Source organism: Olea europaea, chromosome 8, assembly GCF_002742605.1.
Source record: "Olea europaea var. sylvestris chromosome 8, O_europaea_v1, whole genome shotgun sequence".
NCBI lineage: Eukaryota > Viridiplantae > Streptophyta > Magnoliopsida > Lamiales > Oleaceae > Olea > Olea europaea.
In genome coordinates, this window is record NC_036244.1 from 106577 (window position 1) to 125796 (window position 19220).

The 19220-nt window shown below is 33.5% G+C and overlaps 2 protein-coding genes across 3 annotated transcripts; both read right to left on the reverse strand.

Annotated features, from left to right (window-relative positions):
* Positions 1-4632: 4632 nt before the first annotated feature.
* LOC111398441 (vesicle-associated protein 1-1-like) lies at positions 4633-10009 on the reverse strand. Of its 2 annotated transcripts, none has more exons than XM_023025340.1 (8): positions 9668-10004; positions 9485-9555; positions 9305-9386; positions 8168-8283; positions 7835-7990; positions 7683-7724; positions 5830-5907; positions 4633-4964 (listed from the first exon to the last, which is right to left on the reverse strand). In XM_023025340.1, the coding sequence occupies exons 1-8, from the start codon at positions 9717-9719 to the stop codon at positions 4854-4856; spliced, it is 708 nt and encodes a 235-aa protein (XP_022881108.1). In that variant the 5' UTR covers positions 9720-10004; the 3' UTR covers positions 4633-4853. The 2 variants fall into 2 exon arrangements, 1 of the variants encoding a protein (XP_022881108.1); XR_002703339.1 differs by having other exon boundaries at positions 4943-4964; positions 5830-6263; positions 9668-10009.
* A 6944-nt stretch (positions 10010-16953) lies between these two features.
* On the reverse strand, positions 16954-19220 carry LOC111399179 (phosphatidylinositol/phosphatidylcholine transfer protein SFH11-like). The gene is made up of 8 exons (XM_023026450.1): positions 19182-19220; positions 18403-18504; positions 18185-18234; positions 17989-18097; positions 17796-17876; positions 17461-17583; positions 17332-17373; positions 16954-17255 (listed from the first exon to the last, which is right to left on the reverse strand). Exons 1-8 carry the CDS (start codon positions 19218-19220, stop codon positions 17211-17213), a joined length of 591 nt encoding a protein of 196 aa, XP_022882218.1. The 3' UTR covers positions 16954-17210.

The window sequence follows — 19220 nt, forward strand, 5'->3', positions numbered from 1 at the left end:
CAGATAATAAGAACCGCTTGACTGTGTAAATTTGATTTAAGAAAGCAATTTGTAACCCAAAAAATACAGAACCAGTAAACTAAATTTACTTAATGAAAAGACAATAAAACAGAAAGTATGATCACTTAGCAATAATCTTTTTGTGCTTTTCATAACCATATACCTAACTGTATAACGTTCTTGTTGTCCACTGTAGACAACCAAACTAGTGTTTGAATAGTTATGAATTTAAATGTACATTACCATTAGTGTGTACGATTTTTCAGTCACACTTTTTTTCTCGAACAATTTAATGAGATAGATTCACCACTTGCTTGTTTCAAATTGCTGCAAGCCTCTTCATATAAATTCATCGAGGAAGATGCTTCTTGCTCAATTTTAGCCCTGAGTTTAGATGATTTCATACCAGTCTCGGAAGTGCTTTATTTACTAATTCTTCCATTGTAAGTTTCAATTGATGATTGATTTTAGCGTTACAATTTTGAAAATAATCGATGAGTCACTTTTCATTAAAGCCGCTGCAAAAATGAGTGTTTATTAATAGCGAAATAAAAATAAAATACAAACATCGGAGGAAGATCAATCATGACATCTTGTGAATGAAGAATAAAATTAAGTGCAATGTGTACCAGTCAAGATTTTTAAGTATCTTTCGTGGAACCTCCGTACTTCGCATTCCCTTCGTTTACTACTCATAAATTAGTTGTCTATAGAGTCTAAAACTAGTATTTTGAAGTCATGATCTGTTGAGTATTTAGGCACAATTTAATAAAAATTTATAAAAACTGGTTTTTTTCTAAAAATTTCGAATCTCATACCTCTAAAATTGTTTGATAATATTCAATATTAATTTATAGTTTTTCTTTAGATATTAATTTTATTGCTCGTACCTAATTTTAAGTATTTGACATACTTGTAATTTGTTTATTGGTAAAAAAAGATGTGAAAATTACACAATCTAATACATTTAAATATTCTATTTCATAAATCATAGGCAAAGTTTACTCTTTCAAAAATCAGATTTCTTTTTATAACTTAATATATTTAAAAATGAATTAATTAATTTCCCTACACAATTCAAACCCTACAATATTTCACCATCAATTCATTCTCTCTATTCTCACCTCCAGAACCTAGATCTCTCTCTCTCTCTCCCAATCGAAACGTGAGGCTGCTCTATTTGTCGACAACGTCGCCACCACAAGAAGTAGCCTGTACTGGCAACTCGATCTATCTATTGGAGGCGGCCGTGGTGACGACGGCAGTAGATACAGATCTATTTGTCAGGATCGAGTGTTTTTAATTTTTTAATTTTTCAAATTGAAGATGATTTGGCAGAGGTGGTGTGGTGGAGATATGGGTTGCGGTGTATGATAATGGTGGTGGCTGTGTTACAATTGTGGTTTTGGAGACATCGTTGTTGTTCATGAGAGAAAATTTGGTATTGGTGGCAATGGCGATGGATGCAGATTAGATCTTGCTGCAGCTGGTGGCGTGGTGATGGTTGCAGGTGGTTTCCGCTGTTGGTGGTGTTTTATGGTGGTTTAAAGTGATTTTGTGTAGTGGCGACAGTGGTGGTCATGTGTGCTGTGTCAGGTTTTAGGTGCTACAGCAATCTGGTCACGATTCGGTGAGTTGGTGGTAGTAGTGGTGTTACGTTACGGTTGTTGCGAAGTCCAAGTCTGGTTGTGTGATGACATTATTTTGGTTGATTTTTGCGTTTGTGTGTTATGTCGTGGTCGTGGTTGGCAATGTGGTGGTGTTTTTTGCAGTGGGTTGATTTGTTTGAGGTGGTGGTGGTTCTGGCGACGACAGTGATGGTAGCAGTCTGTGACCAACCATTTGATTATTCGTGACCAACTAATTAATTGTGACCTAAATATTCGATAATTTGTGATTGAAAATAATTGGTTACCAATTAATTTGAAAATCTGTAACGTATAAATAAACTATGACTTGATTTGTGACCGATGAAATTAACCGTGACCAATCAATTTGATAATTTGTAATGAATAAATGAGTCGTGACCAATAAAAATTGATCTGCGACCAATGAATAATCTGTGACCTGTAAAAAAATTTATTCATGACCCAAAAATAATATGTGACCTATGAAATTTTTTATTTATGATTGAAAAATAAGTTGTGACCAATAAATTGATAAGTTGTGACTAAAAATTAATCCGTGACTAATTAATTTTTTTTATTTGTGACCGATGAACAAACTGTGACCTACAAAATTTTTGAATCGTGATCGTAAAATATTTTGACATAAAAAATTTTATTTGTGCCCAAAAAATAATAAGTGGCTAATTAAATCGTTAATTTGTGATCAAATTGTACAGATCTGTGACTTAAATATATTTAATTAGTAAAATAATTAATTAATCAATTAAATCATAAATAAATTTTAATAAAAATCTGATTTTGAAGTTTGAAACTTATTTTCTTAATTTTGAAATATGTCATACTTAATCTCTTACTTATGAAATTTTTCCAAAAAAGATTGTATTTATAACCTTTTTAAGATATAAGTTTTACTGTTTTATCTATTTATTTATAATTGTGTTACTTCCCTTCTGATAGAGTCCCCTTTGAACATAGAATCTTGTCTCAACATTATTGCTAGATCCTAATAGATTTGTGATTTTAATTCTTTATTCTTTCTTACAGGATTTATATATATATGTCGAGTTATTAACTAGAAAGGGTAAACACATTGCTTCAATGGTTACTTATTTTTTTATTTAGAAGGCAACGAATTTCTTCCGAGGTACGTTCTTCAACTCCATGTTCCTTTTTTATTATTTTTATCCATCTTTATGTATTCACACGAACACAAGTGCGGATTCAGGGACGGGCAGGCTAGTGCTACAGCTTGTCCGTCCGCCCCTAATCCCATTTAAAAAAACTAGTAAAAAAATTTTTTTGTGTAAATTTTTTTTTCCCTGTATTAGCCCGTGTTCATGTCGAAAGCTGGATCCGTCAATGCACAAACAAGACCGACGGAAAGAATTGTTAATCGTTTGAACTTGATGTCAATATCTAATACGAACAAATTGTTAATTCTTTCTCTGTTTTTCGAATTTAGATTTTGATTTTCGAATTGGAACAGCAGAGAAGATGGTGATGACAGACTTGTTTCTCCCCGAAGAAATAATCATTGAGATCCTGAGTCGGTTACCAGTTAAATCCCTGTTAAGATTCAAATGCGTCTGCAAAACCTGGTTTTCCATAATTGAAAATCCTAAGTTCATCGACATGCATATGCACCGGGCTCCGTGTACTGTCGAATACCGAAGTAGCAATGATACAGAATTTACTTTCGTCAGATATCGGCAAGGAGAGAGAGAATTCAACCAAAGCCTACCGATTGAGGAATCCGGCTACCAAACAAATTCTTGATTTGCCTATTCCTTGTGACCAATCAGGTATTTATACAAACATGTGTTACATCCGGACAACTAATGAATTAAAGGTGGTTTATATTCATTACTCCAAGGACGAAGAAAATAGAAAAGTACTAGTTTACACCCTTTTTAGGGTTGATACTTGTTTTAAAAGGAAACGATTAGATTCCCCTTCCTCGTGTCATCATAGAATTGGTTGGCCAGCCACCAAAGTCATAGGGACGGTACTCTATAAGGCATCAAGCTCAGATTAATGGGTGATTACGTTATAGATTGTCCTGATTTGGAGAATGATCGTATTACAAACACTATTAAGGTACCACAAGATTTCTTCTCAGAATGGAGAAATGTCTGGTTGGTGGACTTCGAAGGGAAGCTATCTCTTGCCGGCGTGGAACAAAAGCATTTGAGTATTTAGGTTTTGGAAAATTACAAGCTGATAGCAAAATCAGCATACCCTTGACATTCCTGAAAGATTATCCAAGCATGTCGAGTGAAAATATAACTCCTTATTGGGTGACAGAAAATCGAGTTTGGATGTATCATGATTATCAGATATTCATGTTTGATATTGACACTAGAAACGTCATGTTCATGACATCCGCATCTAATAATAATGAGATCTTGTACACTAATAAATCGAGCCTGCTTCATGTTAAAGGAATCCGTCCACTAAGTAAAACTGGAAAAAATTTCATTTGTAAACGTTGAGGACAATTTAACCCCTCAACTGTGCAAATTCCGGCCGCAAATCGTCAAGATTGTGTCAGGTGGTGTAGGATTTGCGCTCTTTTTCTTTTTCTTTTTTATCATTCTTGTTTATCTTCATTTTTCACAACACTGTGCAAATATTTAAACCGATTTGTGTTGTCCCTAGCTATCTCGACACTTATTCAACACTTTATTTCTATTTATTATAAATTCTTTTCACACATAGGCTTAATTTATTTGTTACTCGATTCTAGTCTAGCAACATTAATAATTAAACAAAAAGAACTCAACTAATGGTAAATAACAAATATCCTCCTCGCACGATCTTAGTTGAGAAAAGCTAAAAACTCACAAATAAAAAATAAATAAATAAAAAAGGTCTTCACCTGTCAAACCTCGTGTTCAATCAAGGTCGAGTACGAGACATGTACTAGATTCAAGCCAAGAATGATAAAAATGCATGTCAATGCTTCGAAAAATTATCATTATATTTTAAAGACCCGAAGACAGTATGAAAGAAATAAAAAAATTTATTGAGCTTACAAAAGAATGCACCATAAGATCACGGGAATCGTCGAACAAACAGCATGTTTAAACCACCTAAACATAAAATTTCTTACAAAGTTAGCTAATACAAAATTGTCGCCTTCGTGACAATTTCCATCCCTATATTTCAATCGGTGAGAGACAAAATAGTATGAAAACCGTAAAGCCAAAATATTCAGATGAATGATTATGTCCTTTTCATAAGGTACCCCATAACCGCGCCCAGCAAGCCAATGATGATGACGAACATGATGGAGACCCCACCTCCATTGTTGTTGCCATCATGCCTCAAGAGTAACTACGCAGAAATACGCAATTACCAGAGACAAAGATAACAAATTAAAAAAGCAACTCATTAAAAAATTTATAGCTTTTCAGCTTTAGCATCGATGATAGAATAGAGGAATGGTAATAAATCATACGGAACCAGAGAGAGCATATTGAATAACAAAAAAGGGCTAAATGATTCATCAAATTATTGAAGAATATCTCAATTCAACGAAAAAGGAAACAAACAGGATGAAGGCATGGAACCATAGAGAGCATATTGAATAACAAAAAATGACTAAATGATTTATCAAATTATTGAAGAATATCTCAATAGAGTGGGGGTGGGGGGGGGGGGGGGGGATAAAATAAAATAATAATAATAATAATAATAATAATAAAATTAAGTAAAAAAATCTATAATATATTTTGGCTATTTCAATTTTTGTGAACTCCTATTTAGTTTATGTAATAGCTATTATAGCATTTTCAAGATACTTTATAAATGTAAAACGCTATCTATTAGGAGAATCAAACTCACTCTATATTTGTCTTTTTTAATGAACCATTGTTGTGATTATTCAAGTCATGCATGAATATTTTAGGCATTGACATCTGAATAAAATATAAGTTAATTAAATAATGAGGGGAAAGTAATAAATGGCTATTGGAAAAACTAAAATGAAGAGCTAAAAAATAAAGAGTATATTGGAATGTATAGAATATTTTACTCTTTAAAATTAAACATGCTCTCTTCGAAAAAATAAAGAAGCTCTTGGAGTGGTTTTAGGTTCATATTTTTGGTGATGAGAAAGGAAATCATACATAGGAAAGTGCATCGGCGAGAAATTTAACTTTGGATTATGCAAGAGATTTCAAAAATGTGTATTACTCACCAATTCTTGACGAAGTTTGCTACCCTGTTGAATTGCAGCGGCTTTTTCTTCAGTTAATTTGGAAATAAGTGAGTGTACCTGAGAGTTAGAATACAAATTCACATAGGCAGCTAGCAAACAAATGCAAACTGATAAAAATCCAGGCCCGGTGAAATTGTAAGAACAAATACAAACACTGAACTGATGAAAATTTAAAGACAAGTGAATGACGCAAGTGCAACTGCGTCAGTGAAGTACTCAAGAAAGGGAGTGGATATGGAAGAAATGGGAGACGAATGCAGGTGTGGCACCGATTAACCAGATACTGGAAGCAAAGACAGGATTTTATCTTTCTGCTGGGAGTCTAGTCCCATGCTATCACAGCTTAATTCTTTACCCCACTTTCTCCATCTGGTGCATGTTTGATACTTGATAGTGTACATAAGTTGTGGATCCTACAGAATGTTTGGATAATAAATGGATATTAAGTTGTGGATCATATTTTGTAGTGTGGATAAAAAGTATGTTTCACCCGCTTAAATTAAAATTTAAGCTCTACCGAACATGATTTTGGGTAATTGTTGGTGGAAAGGTATTAGCAGCCCATTTTTTGTTTTTATTCCAACAGCAAGTAATGGATGTGAATAGTGCATACATTTACGTATGCAATCAGTGTTCCTACGCTCAAAAAATATAATACAAATTTGATAGCTTTAGATATCTACGCAAAGTCATATGACATAATTTTCATAAAATATATCACGACAAATGGTTGAATTTAACATGCTCATAGAAAATACTTTATGATATACATCAACCGCTTAGAATCTAGTTTTAAACTCAATTGAATTTAAGTTCATAAATAAAGATTCCAAGAATGTCATTCATAAGCACAAACCACTTTCTAGCGCCTTGTCATGCCAGAATAAATTGGAATGATAAATACAAACTCCCCATAGATGTAGTCAGAAGAACAGTTATGTGGATCAATTTTACACAACGAACTCTAAGGTCCTCTATCCGATTAGATTAGTAGTCTATCCATCGTGATTTATTAGAAGTACACGTTTTGAACTACAAGAAGTGCTTGTTTGGTAGTTCCTTTAAGTGCTTATAAGTAACAAGTCCTGTAGAATGTATGGGTAATAAGTGAATAGTAAGTTGTAGGTCCTACGAAATTCATGGATGAATTAGTAAGTTGGAGTTGTAAGAAATGTGTGGATAAAAAATATGTTTGACTAATGCGACTTTTTGAATGGCGATTAAAACCATTGGAAGTAAATCCAAATGGTGCAAAGATCAAATCAATACCATGAAGTACTGTTGTTGATGCTCTCCCCTCCATGCCAATGTATGTTTTAGAATTTAGTTTCCAAAAACAGGTTTCTTCATACAGAAAAAAGGATCTAGAGAATAAACAAATCCTAGTATAAGATATCTCCAATTCTCACCTCTTGAATTTCCATCCACAACCTTTTTTCATGGTCACTTTGTATACTTTGAAGTGCGCATAATTCATAACAATGGAAGAAATATTACTGCTATGAGCCATTTCGTATTTCCATTTGACACAAGCATTAAAGATCAAAAATGGATACATAACAAGCTCCCCAAAACAAAGCAAACAAATCCAAAAATTGGGATATTTAAATTTGTACATTTAGCCCCCATTTGGCCCCCATTTTGTGATAATGAAAATGGGTGAAATAATGTTTTTTTGAAAAATAAGTGGTTGAAAAAGAAGGAAAAGTTTTCGATTTACATGTAATATTATTTTACAAAAGATTGTGTGGTTGAAAATAAGAGAGAGAAAAATGAAATTAATGGCGGTCAAACGGGGGCTTAAGAATGTATGGTAGGGGAGAGAAGCTTACCTCTGGTGAATTTTCATGACTATCAACAAACATTCCAGTAACCTGCAGCACAAATCAAAAACTGAGCTACAAATGACCAGAGTATGTGTCATGCATGCAAGAATCATGATGACTTGTTTAATGTAAAGAAGTCCATTAACTATGATATCAACCTCACTGCCATTAAGATTGCCATTCTCCATAGCAGTCGTCTTTGGTGAAGAACCCTCATCTGATCCCTCTGCCACTGGAGATGGTGGTCGAGGTGGGGAAACATAAAGCACTCTCAACTTGCACTCTTCAACAACACGCCCTTCCTCCTTAGTAAACTGCAACAGAAGAAAATTATTCTTCGTAAAAATAATGTGCAACATCATTTGCTAATCCAATTGTTTCAGAATGTTACCCAGTCAATCAGGACTTCACCGGTGATCTAATGGTAAAATTGGTAATCTGGTCTGGACAAACGAAGACAAAAATGAATCAATAGTTGATCAGAAGAGTACCATTTCTGGAGTAATGTCTTTCAGTGTTGTACCAGGACTTGCAACTACACTCTGAAGCAAAAACTTGTCCTTGCATTGCAAGTCAGAAGGAGCCTCCTTCTGTGCTTGCATCGTTACTACAAGACACAGAGTTTTATGTTACGAAGAAAACATAATGAAGAACAAATTTATAAAAATATCATCAAACAAATCATAGACTTTGTTACAAAATTGGAAGCAAAGGGGTTATATAAGAATAAATTTCTCAATCTCTATCATCATTTGTAAGAACTGAAAAAAAAAATAATAATAAAATAAAATAACATCACGAAAGATATGAAAGTGTTACACTTAAAAGAATTATGTTCTGCAAAAGAGAGGAAATGATATGAAAATCACATTTGGCTAGTATTGAGTTGCAGTTGAAGGGTTAAGCAAGCATACAGCAATCAAAGTCCGGTTTCCCTTCATAATTCGTAGGTTCCTAGCTTATAAGATAGCAAATTGGTGTTTGGAAACTAATTGCTAAAGAGCTTTCTCTTCAAGAAGAACTTTTAGAGCAACTCTTTCGGAGGAGCTTTTAAAAGAAGTCATATTGGATCAACTTCCTATAAAATCTCTTCTAACTCAAAAAAAAAAACACTTGTACAAATTAACCACATAGGCTAAAAGCATCTTTTAGGTCACAAAAGACCCTTTTAATTTCTCAAAATCCATGCCAAATAGGTCCTAACCTTTTTCCCAAACACGGTCTATGTCTGCAATTGGAGCGACAGTTGATTTTTCAAAATCTAGCAGACAGCTTTTATTTTTGAAGATCCAAAAAATCTCCAAATATTTAGAAAAATTATTCCGATGTGTTCAATATTACTTAGCCCGTTTGCCCACATTTTCTAAAACTCGATTTTCATCAAACTCAATTTTAACCACACATTTTACGCGATAAACAATTTTTATCAGCTTTCCAACCACACATTTCATCAACATTTTCATCAAAATTTTCTAAAAATCTGAATTTTATCTAACCCCTACAGGGGATTAATATAAACAACATATTCTTTCTAAAACTACATAAATATGAAATAGAATTCCTATAAAATCTAGTTCCCATAAAAAACTTCCCTGATTCACTTAAATGTAAATGATCAGATAAACTACCGATGATATCACATGTTGATCGAGGCAAAACAATCCCAGAGTTGGGTCGTACGCAATATTTCTTAGGATTCGTTGTCTTCATCTGATAAACAGAAATTCAATCAATCGGAGAAAATTAAATACAACTATGTCACAAAAAGAAAGAAATAGATTGATGAATACAAAACCCAAAAAAATTACCTTGAAAGCTACATGATTTTCGGTCTTATTCGATACCTGGAGAGAACATGAGATCTGCTTCTTCAGCTCAACTAATTACATCAAGATAAGTACAAACATAAATCAAAAATAGGAAAAATCAACAAACCCAATTTAAAAAAAAAATGGAGAAATAAAAAATGGGATTTGAGCAGAAGAACCCACAAGCGAATTTGAGTTCTACAGGTTCAATGCTGAGAAGCTCTCTGGTACTCATTTAGGAATAATTAAACGAGAAATTATAAAAACAAAAACTGTATAGAAATGAATGAAACAAAATGCAGTTTTATCATCTTTGAGGAATAGGTATTGAATTTTTTGGTGAAAAATTTTGGGGGTGATCCGGAATTATCTGAATGGGGAGGGAAATGTAAGTTGATTTTAAATACACAAAACGGATAAATCGAAGCTAGGTTTTTTATTTCTATTTTCAAAAGTTTGTAATTTGTTCCTATTTTTATCCTTCTCCATGGAGTGCGAAAAATATTTATGCATGTTTGAATTTCGTGACGTCCAATGTTGTAATTTATAAATCCACCCGATCATTGGAGCACACGATAAGGATGAGCCTTCCTTTTGTTCAATTAAATTTTTGATACATTTTTTTTCTCTCTTCTTTTAATCATACATTTTTTAATAAAATGATATTATCAGTATATTAAAAAAAATTCTTTCTTTTTTAACCACATATTTTCTCAAAAATTACTATATCAAAATACATTTTACCCAAATTTCTTATTATAATGATTGTGAAACAAGAGCAAAGTAAAATTTCAAATTGGTAGTTAAAGTATTTTTGTTACTCATTTTGCCACCAAAGTTAAATAATATTATACAATCCGTCACTTCGTTAGCCTGATTGATATATTTGGTGTAGTTATGATTGTTAAAACCTTCACGTAGACTATTAGTCGTTATGGTGATCTATTCCTTCTAGTTGGCCTCATGTTTTAGCTCTGACACTACTTTTTACTGTAATGCAATGTAAAAATTGAAATAAATAGAATTGCAGTATAAAACCTTGTGCCCTTTTATTTGGAAGAAGTTAAATTTGAAAAGAGTTATGAATGAGAACTCGCGGCTCAAATCTAACTAGTTACCTTTGTCATGTCAAGTTGAATGGGTCTAGCAAAATCTAATTATGTTGATTCTCCAAAATATTAAAAAAAAAAAAAGATTGAAAATTGAAAGAATACTTACGTTTCATGAATTTTTAATTAAAAAAAGAAAAGACTATAGCCTTATAAAGCTTAAATAGAAACAAATGGAGGGAAATCCTAAACAAAACAAATAGACTTACCTATCCCAAACTACAATGATTAATAAAGAGTAACAAAAAATACTAAAATAATTAACTAAATCTAATTTTAGGTTGCATCAAACTGTTTATTAATGATGAAATAAATGGAGTGACTTTTTTAGCTAAACGTCGCATTTTATTCTGAAGATCTATAATTTCCCGAGGTTTAAAACTGTTAGAGACGACTTATAAAAAGAGTTATGTAAAGGTTGGTTTTTTATATATTTGTTTGACCAGTTTTAACCCGTAAGAGCGTGATCAAAACGCAATTTATATGATTGATAATTTGGACAGAATTTCGATATAAAGATTATGCAAAACAAGTATTAAAAAGGAGTAGAAATAGAGAATAATCTAAGGCGAGATGTTATCTCTTTCCTTAAAACAAATTGCCCCACTACGGTGCTCACGGTGAATGACACTTGTCTCCTAAGATATAATGGATTCACAACTTGTGGAAACAGCACTTCAAACCACAAGAAACTGACGAACTTTTGACAAAACTTTCCCTCTATAAAGGAAATGTATGAAATGCTATAGAATTAGAAAGAAGAGAATTGTAAGAGAAGAATGAATGCTCAATGCAATTGGTGTACCCAAAATCATGTCCATATGGTTCTATTTATAGATGTAGAAAGGGTGCAAATGAAGTAGTGTGGGCCAAAACATGCATCTTTTAAAAAAAATTTGCAACACTTGGCCAAAATCTGCACCTTTCGAAAAGTTGCAACACTTCATTTCTTTCAACTTTGGTCCGCAATTTCTCATTCATCCAGAATTGATTTCGAGATTTCAAATATACCACGATGATCTACTCGACGATTAGAATAAGTTGGTCTATTTACTTTTATAATTTGACCATCGAATCAAATCCGAATATTTGGTCGAAGTTGACACGTAGTCATACCTTTTCATTTTTCATTTTTACACAACTTTCCATTTTCCAATTTTTTACACACATTTTCATTTAATATTTGAACCAATTCCTACAATCCCTCACATGAATGGAAATTCGGGTACGTATATGCAAATGCGATAATATGATGCAATGTAGAGACGTTGCGAAAAAATACTGCATCAGGGATGGTGACTTCTAGCCTTGAACCTCCCTTAGTGAAATACTATCGGACTTACTCGGCTAATTGGTGAACCATAGGTCTTGAACCACTCAGCCTTTGGTGTAAGTCAAGACAACAGTAATCACACAGATATCTTCCCTATTCTGTACTTAGTTCTCATAACTTGGTTCATTTTGGCCTTGAACCCTTCTTGGTTTTATAAGTGTTTAAAGAATTCAAACCTTAAACAATTCTTATCGAAGCAGCCCCACTTCACACTTACATAGGTGACCTCCTATTAAGAGTATTCTGCCCTACTCCACTTAACTTAATCAAGATATAGGAATCATTAAAAGATAATCTTAGCCTTTATTTACTCTGCAGAAAGGAATTCTAATTTCCTAAGTGCTTCATGGAATTTTCACAACTTAGTTGTTCCTTTGAACCAAGATCTTGGGATCTCCAGCCAACAAGGTAGGGTTACCATTGTAAAAACTCTTATGTAGTAGGTTTTAATACCATTTCTCTCGATAGGCAACACATTTGATCTCTAGGGAAACTTTTCGTTAGTGGATCCGCAATATTCTCCTTTGATTTCACATAATCTATGGAGATAACGCCATTGGAGATCAGTTAGTTAATGTTGTTGTGTCTACGACGAATATGTCTAAACTTACCATTATACATGCTGCTTCGAGCCCTTTCAATTGCTGATTGACTATCACAATGTATACTTATCGCATGTATTGGCTTGGGCCAACATGGAATATCTTCTAAGAAATTTCGAAACCATTCTGCTTCTTCTCCAGCTTTGTCCAAAGCAATAAACTCAGATTCCATCGTTGATCGAGTTATGCACGTTTACTTTGTTGATTTCCATGATACAGCAGCTCCACCAATGGTGAATACATAACCACTAGTGGACTTGGAATCCTTCATATCGGATATCCAATTTGCATCACAATATTCTTCTAGCACCGCAGGATATTTTGTGAAGTGTAATCCATAGGTTAAGGTATACTTCAAGTACCTTAAAACTCTCGTCAAAACCTTCCAATGATCACGGTTTGGATTACTTGTAAATTCACTAAGTTTATTCATTGCAAAAGTAATATCCGATTGAGTGCAGTTTGTAATATACATAAGACTGTCAATTATTTGTGAATACCTTAGCTGTGATATGCTTTCTCCCGTATTCTTGACTAAGTGCATACTCGGATCAAGAAAAGTTCTTGCAGGACTTTCCTCAAACACGTCAAACTTTTTAAGTACTTTTTCTATGTAGTGAGATTGTGAATGTACAATTTCATCCTGCCTTCTAGAGATTTTGATCCCTAGGATTACATCTATCACACCTATATCTTTTATATCGAAATGCTTTGTTAGCATCTTTTTGGTGTTAAGCAACATTTCGTGACTATTGCCTATTATTAACATGTCATCCACATATAAACAAATAATTACATAGGCATATTGTGTATGTTTAATACATACACATTTGTCACATTCGTTTATCTTAAATCCATTTGACAACATTGTTTTGTCAAACTTTTGGTGTCATTGTTTAAGAGCCTATTTTAATCCATACAAGGACTTAACAAGTTTACACACTTTGTATTTTTGGTTAGGAGAAACGAACCCTTCAAGTTGCTCCATGTAAATCTCCTCTTTTAACTCACCGTTTAGGAATGCTGTTTTTATATCCATTTGATGAATCTCAAGATTGTGTATTGCCACAATTGCAATTACCAACCTTATCGACATGATTCTAGTCACGGGTAAGTAGGTATCAAAGAAATCAAGTCCTTCCTTTTGCCTATATCTTTTAGCAACCAATCTAGCCTTATATTTATCAATGGATCCGTTAGTTTTTAATTTCTTTTTGAATATCCATTTGCATTCTAAAGGCTTGTTACCAAGAGGTAAATCAACCAACTCTCATGTATAGTTTTGCATTATAGAATTTATCTCATTATTAATAGCTTCTTTCCAATGCAGTGTTTCCGATGTAGACATTGCTTCATCGAAAGTCTTTGGATCATCCTCTACCATATAAGTTAGAAAATTTGGGCCAAATGTTTTGGAAGTCCTAGCCCTTTTACTACATCTTGGTTCTTCCTCATTTGAAATTCCATTGATAGCTTCATATGTTCTCTTGTTAGAACTCGTATTTTCCTTATTTTTGCAAGGAAAAATATTTTCAAAGAATATCGCATTCCTTGATTCATTTATGGTCCCTTCATGTATGCCTTGTATTTCGAATTTGTGTACAAGAAATCAATATGCACTATTATTATTGCGCGTATCCAATAAATATGCAATCTATCGTTTTATGATCGATTTTCACTTGTTTAGGCTTAGGTACCTCAACCTTAGCCAAACACCCCCACACTTTCAAGTATTGGTAGGATGGAGGATAGCCTTTCCATAGTTCATATGGTGTCTCTTCCATTTTCTTAAGATGTATTTTATTAAGAAGACTATTTGCCGTTAAAATAGGCTCCCCCCACATGTTCTGTGGTAAACTCGAACTTATTAACATGGCATTCATCATTTCTTTAAGTGATTGATTTTTGCATTCTGCAACACCATTTGATTAAGGAGAGTAAGGTGCCGTTGTTTAATGAGCAATTCCATGTTCAGAACAAAAGTCTTCAAACGGTGCCCCATATTCACTTCCTCTATCACTACGAATATTTTTTATTCGTTTTTCAAGTTGTATTTCAACTTCAGCCTTATAGGTTTTGAATGCATCTACGACTTCGTCTTTACTTCTCAAAAGAAATACATAGCAAAACTTTGTATAATCATCAATAAATGTCACAAAATATTTCTTACCACCTCGAGTTTGTACAAATTTTAGATCACATATATTGTCATGGATCAATTCAAGAGGGGTTGTGTTCTTTTGTATTGAATGGAACGGTGTTTTAGCCAATTTTGCTTCAACACATGTTTCACATTTATGATTAAGATTGATTTTATGCGTCGGAATTAAACTTTGATTCATTAGTTTGCGCAACGATTTGTTATTCACATGTCCTAATTGACTATGCCACAGACATTAAGGCTCAAACAAGTAAACGAAATTTATAGTTTTATTCATAACGACTTGTTTCGGGACAATTGTAAGAACGTTCAACTTGAATATTCCATCACACATGTATCCTTTCCCTACATACATCTCATTTTTAGACAACACAAATTTATCTGATACAAATACTAGTTTAAAATCATTCTTGCTAAGTAGAGACCTGGACACTAAATTCTTTCTTATATCCTGCACATGTAGGACATTGTTGAGGATGAGTTCTTTCCCGGATATCATCTTCAAAGTGACTTTGCCTTGTCCTTCAACTTTGGAACTTGCAGAATTTCCTATGTATAGTTGTTTCCCATTCAAGTCTTGATAGTTGGAGAACATTCCCTTGTCCGCACACACATGGCGAGTAGCGCCGGTGTCAATTCACCATTCTCTAGTATTTTCAATCATGTTGCATTCGAATACTACTGCAGATAAACTCATTTCTTGCAGTCCATCGGATAGAGTATTATTTGCAACCATGTGGGCTTGAGCATTCTTCTTTGGCTTTCGACATTCACTTGAACGATGTCCAGCCTTACCACAATTGTAACAATTCCCTTTGAACTTCTTAGCCTTCTTGGAATTGTCTCTTCGCGGTGCATAATTAGGAGCCTTTCGTTTCTTGTTTGTTGCATTTGGTTCCATTTCAACAAAATTTGCACTATCTTGATCAACCGGCCTCCGTTAGGTTTTTCGATTGTCCTCTTCAATCCTCAAGTGCACAATCAATTCTTCCAAATTCATTTCCTTGCGTTTGTGCTTGAGGTAATTTTTGAAATCTCTCCACATAAGAGAGAGTTTCTCAATAATGGCAGCCACTTGAAATGATTCATTCAATTCCATTTTCTCGGCATGGATGTCGTGTAACAAGACTTGAATCTCTTGCACTTGACTAATTACGGTTTTGGAATCCACCATCTTGTAGTCCAAAAATTTGTCAACAATGAACTTCTTTGTTCTGGCATCCTCGGTCTTGTACTTTGTCTCCAAAGAATCCCATAGGTCCTTGGCTGATTTCTTTAAACTATACACCCTATATAGTGTATTATCCAATGCGTTTAGGATATAGTTCTTGTATAGGAAGTCCGAGTATTTCCATGCATCCAAAGCAATAATCAATTCACGATTATTTTCCCCTTCTTGTACAGCCGGTGCAGTTTCATTTAGAAAATTAGCCAAATTAAGAGTGGTGAGATAAAACAATATCTTTTGTTGCCACCTCTTGAAGTCTACTCCTGCAAATTTTTTCGACTTTTCTCCATGTGGGATAGTAGTATTATGCAATGATATGGTCACGGGTGGTACCACATTATTGGAACCATTTTGACTTGACGAGGTCTCGATGGTAATCATTTCTGTTACACAAATAGAAGTTCAACAAAATGATGATAATATCGGTGGAGAAATAGTACACAAAGTACTATTCAAACAATGTAATGTTTGTCCACAACCAACCATACACAAATTTGTCTTAAGATTGTTGGAAATGACTTATAAAAAGGGTTATGTAAGGGTTGGTTTTTTATATATTTGTTTGACCCGTTTTAACCCGCAAGAGCGTGATCAAAATACAATTTATATGATTGATAATTTGGACAGTGTTTCGGTATAAAGATTACGCAAAACAAGTATTAAGAAGGAGTAGAAATAGAGACTAATCTAAGGCGAGATGTTATCTCTTTCCTTAAGACAAATTGCCCCACTACGGTGCTCACGGTGAATGGAACTTGTCTCTCAAGATACAATGGATTCACCAGCACTTCAGACCACGGGAAACCGATGAACTTTTGACAAAACTTCCCCTCTACAAAGGAAATATATAAAATGCTATAGAATTAGAAAGAAGAGAATTGCAAGAGAAGAATGAATGCTCAATGCAATTGGTGTATCCAAAATCATGTCTATAGGGTTCTATTTATAGATGTAGAAATGGTGCATATGTTTGTCCACAACCAACCACAGAGACACACAAATTTGTCTTAAGAAAAACTCTTTTCACAATGAATAGTAGTCGAAACAGATTGTCTCTTTCTTTGGTTTAATACTCTTTCTGTATAGCTTAATAACAAAGGATGAGAGAAAGCTTATAAGAGGATCTATGCTATTGCCAACAAATTTATGTACTTTCAATGTATAAGAGAATATATTTCAAACTTAGTCTTAGAATTAAAGTTAGCTATTCTGTAATAAACATCATAACCATTATGATTCGAAGAAACGATAAATCTGTTTGTTGATTAGGCAATTCGTATTTGATCATTGAACTCAACGTTTCAGCTCTTCTATATGTTGAGAAAGTCCTTGTAAGACCTGTTAGGGGAAAACAATAACGACACATTACTTCATATTGACATTTAGAAGCATAAAGAATCTAGAAAACACTCACCGACTTGGTATCTGCCAATGCAACTTCCAGGGACCTGATTTTCTGAAGATCGAAAAAAAAATGAAGATTTACCCTTTTTTGCATTTAATCTGTTCGAGGAAAAGAATAATGAACAAAACCGCAACTCACTGCTTTCGTATCTTCAAGCACAGGTTCGAATTCTTGGAGTTTATGTAACAAAGGCTGATCATTATATTTTGTCTCGTCTGTAAGTGAAATTACATCGTATACAATTTTAATTCGAACATTTTCCTGCATTTACCATATCCAGGCTTCAATAGTATGAATTTACTGGAAAATTTAAATATCGCATAGGGAAAAATAGTGTTCGACAATGAATGCTCAAAACTCATAACAATGTGCAATGCTGATAAACATGAAGCAATGTTTGGGACGCATTTTTTAGAGCGATCCATGCATTTCATTTTGTTTGTCTAGAGATTTTCAGCATATGACTTGCTTACAGGATCACCATCACTAGAATCTTGTGAGGACTGAGAATTCATCAATTCACCTTCATTATCCTCTTCTGTTTGTAACATTCCCTAAAATAAACAATTACGAAAATATATCTGAATACCATGCGAAAGAACATGGATATATAAAGCTTCTCTCAAGTGTATTGTGCTAAGAACTATGACGGCTATGAATAAAAACCTGAAGCATTTGTTTTATTTGAGGATCATTCCAAGGTCCTTTTTCACTAAACAGACAACCGCCATATTCAGCACAAGAGCAGTTGCCACCCAAGAAAGTTGGAAGGTTACTGCAAGTGTAAGAAGCCACATATAATTAGAAAAAATTTATCTTTTTTCCCCAAAAATATATGCATCAGACATACAAAATGTGTTACCTTGGATCAATAACTTCGATTAGGCTAGTTGTGTAGTCAGTTCCCAGCACCTGCAATATTTCCGATGGAAGTTTAATCAAATCCACTTCAGTAACATCCATTCTAGGACACGGAGTGGTGGACTGTAGAGAGATGTAGAGAGTGGAGAGGGCTACAGCCTACAAGAAAAGTAAAAGAAAAACGAATGGGAAGAAAGAACAGTGGAAAATATAGTTTACTTGTATTTTTGCCAATGTACGTGGATCAAGAAAAGCCCTAATTGCTTTCCAAAGGACTCTGAATGCAGATCCAGCATTAATAATAAAAAGCTGATGAAGTGTCTGCAGATATAATAATCAAAAGTATTCAACTAGAATAATCATGAAACTAAAAATCCTAATAAAAATAAACAAAAAATTATAGCTTTTATTGTGAAGTAGACAAGAAATAGTTAGCACAAAAATACTATTTTCTCCAATAGTCATGAACAAATTTTAGTTTTATGAACATAATTGCATTTTGATATGTAAATATTAGATTAGAGCAATACTGATCTGTAAATATTGGATTAGACCAACAGATAATAACTTTAATCATGACTACTACTCATCGAAATTAAGAGAAGAAATATAAGTTTAATACCTAGCATCTGTACTATAATCCAATTCACTCCTGGAAAAATGCGTGGCAACTTCTTATTGTGATAGTTATTTATATCGAGGGGAATTTTTTGTAGAACCATTTGATCTAAATGCTTAAGCTTTTAAATAAGACCACGTGTATATCATTTAAATATTATCTTCAACACGCCCCTCCTATATAAGAGTAATTCATTTTTTCCCTCGAAGCTTAACTCCTAAATATATTTAAATGGATGGATGCGAAACTTGAATCTAGGACCTTATCATGTAGAACACTTGATCTAACTTTTTACAAGGTTACATGTATATCATTTAAATAGAGAAATAATTTTTGTTCAAAAAAGGAAGAAGCAGAAAAACCTTGATGCTTTACATACCTCAGGATAATAGCTGCTGTCAATTTTTTGAATTTCCAT